General features: G+C 41.8%; 1 protein-coding gene across 1 annotated transcript; it reads left to right on the top strand.

Moving 5' to 3' along the window:
• Nucleotides 1–979: 979 nt before the first annotated feature.
• LOC110202491 (olfactory receptor 11H6-like) lies at nt 980–1,918 on the top strand. The gene has a single exon (XM_020978715.1). It carries the CDS (start codon nt 980–982, stop codon nt 1,916–1,918), a length of 939 nt encoding a protein of 312 aa, XP_020834374.1.
• The last annotated feature ends 315 nt before the right edge of the window (nt 1,919–2,233 follow it).

Below are 2,233 nucleotides of genomic sequence, written 5' to 3'. Positions count from 1 at the left end.
AACACCTCCATGAAATGGGTTACTCCAAGAGAAAGACAACTTTGTTTGGGAAATGGGATAGTTTTGCATGAAGAAAGCAAGTAAGAAAGTAGAAAGAGGTCAGCCTCTAGCAGCAATGGAATGGGTTCAAATTTGCTTTTGACATTTTCATATCTGTGTAATTTGGGGCAAATCACAACTTTCCTAGGCTTCACTTTTCTCATCTATAAAATGAAAGTGTGGGGGACCTCTGAGGTCTTTTCTAGATCTTGATCTATGATCTAGATCTTAATCTAAGTTTTTCTACTTTAACCTGAAACCTGAGTCTTATCATTAACAATGCTACAGAAATGGATATCTACTTGTCTGATGATTAGAATGAGTCACTCAAGTGACCTCAAAATTCCCTTTCCTCCTAAACCACTGTTGTTGATTTTCTCTAACATGTTAGCTATTCAAGAGAATGAACTCTTTCATTTCAAAATAAGTATATTCTCATTCAATCATTTATCATGTGCTCCTTTGAAGGATGGAGCATTTGAAGTAACAGAATTAAAGAACTCCAGTGAAGCCCTTCCTCTGGGATGCGTTGTGGCTTAGAGGCAATCCTGAATTCTGACAGCAGAGCAAAAGCACTGCTTATTCCCACCTGCCTGGAAGTGCTCTTTCTCTATACACACACACACACACACACACACACACACACACATACACACACACACATTTACTTATAAACATATATATTTACATACACATACATATATACACATTAATTTGTGTGTATGTGTGGTGTATATACGTATACACAAGAACACATAACATTGCTCATCTGAGGACTCGTTTCCTGACATATAAAAAATAGTTGTTCCACAAAACTTTGTGGACAGAGAAAGAGTTTGAGGTGATAAATACATAGATAGATAGATAGACTGACACATACATGTATGAATACTAAAGATCATCAAATCTGTCCTATGTCCATTTCAAAGGTGATGAAGAAATGACCACCTTAGGCATTCATAACACCTCTTGGATTGTAAGCGAGTTCATCCTCCTGGGCTTTTCGTGCAGCCATGAAATAGAAATCCTTCTGTTTGTGTTGTTCTTCTTTACATATGTACTGACTCTGCTGGGGAATGGGACAATTGCCTGTGCTGTGTGGTGGGACCAGCAGCTCCACACTCCCATGTACATCTTACTAGCCAACTTTTCCTTCCTTGAGATCTGCTACATCAACTCCAGTGTGCCCAACATGCTAGCCAACCTGCTCTCCAAGGCCAAGACCGTCTCCTACAACGGCTGCATTCTCCAATTCTACATTTTTTTTTCTCTGTGTGCAACAGAACTCTTCTTTCTGGCCCTCATGGCATTTGATAGGCATGTCGCTATCTGCCACCCACTCCACTATCCCACCATTATGACTGGGAAGCTCTGTGCCACCCTGGTGTCTGCCTGCTGGGTGGGTGGCTTCCTTTGGTTACTGACCCCTGTCACCCTCCTCTCCCAGGTGCCCTTCTGTGGTCCAAACATCATTGACCACTATTTATGTGATCTAGGGGCAATGCTGGCCTTATCATGTACACCTGTCCCCAAAACTACTCTAACCTGTGGTGCTGTCAGTACCCTTATTACCTTTATCACCTTAATGTACATCCTTGGCTCCTACACCCAGGTGCTAAGAGCTGTGCTCCGAGTGCCAAAGGGCTCAGGAAGGCAGAAGGCCTTCTCTACATGTGCTTCCCATCTAGCTGTGGTCTCACTATTCTATGGCTCCATCATGATGATGTACGTGAGCCCAGGCTCAGCCAGCCAACCTGAGATGCAGAAATACATCACCTTGTTCTACTCAGTTGCCACTCCACTCTTCAATCCCATCATCTACAGCTTCCGCAATAAGGAAATTAAGGCTGCTTTGAGAAAAGTCCTGGGGAGAATTTGAATATCACTGACAAAGGAGGGATCCTTAAATTTTCACTCCTCAATCTCTATTTACAGGGTATGTTATAATGGGGATTGCTTTTGTATCTGGGTATAATTAGATGGCCACTGAATTTCTTGCCATTACCAGCATTCTGTGATTTATGTGAAAGTGGGTAAAGGGGGTGGGAGGAGGGAAGGAATAAGCATTTAAGTGTTTATTATGTGTCAGGCAGTGTGCTAATTTAGCTTTATAATTATTATCACATTTGATCCTTGAAACAGGCCTGGGACATAGATGGTATTATTGCCCTTGTTTTACAGTTGAGAAAACTAA

Source organism: Phascolarctos cinereus, unplaced genomic scaffold (assembly GCF_003287225.1).
Source record: "Phascolarctos cinereus isolate Bilbo 61053 unplaced genomic scaffold, phaCin_HiC Scaffold_3;HRSCAF=262, whole genome shotgun sequence".
In the NCBI taxonomy this organism is placed as follows: Eukaryota; Metazoa; Chordata; class Mammalia; order Diprotodontia; family Phascolarctidae; genus Phascolarctos; species Phascolarctos cinereus.
This window is presented reverse-complemented; position numbering and strand designations above follow the sequence as displayed.

Excerpts from the sequence above, each read along its gene's own strand:
- LOC110202491 (XM_020978715.1), top strand. The coding sequence starts at position 980 with ATGACCACCTTAGGCATTCATAACACCTCTTGGATTGTAAGCGAGTTC.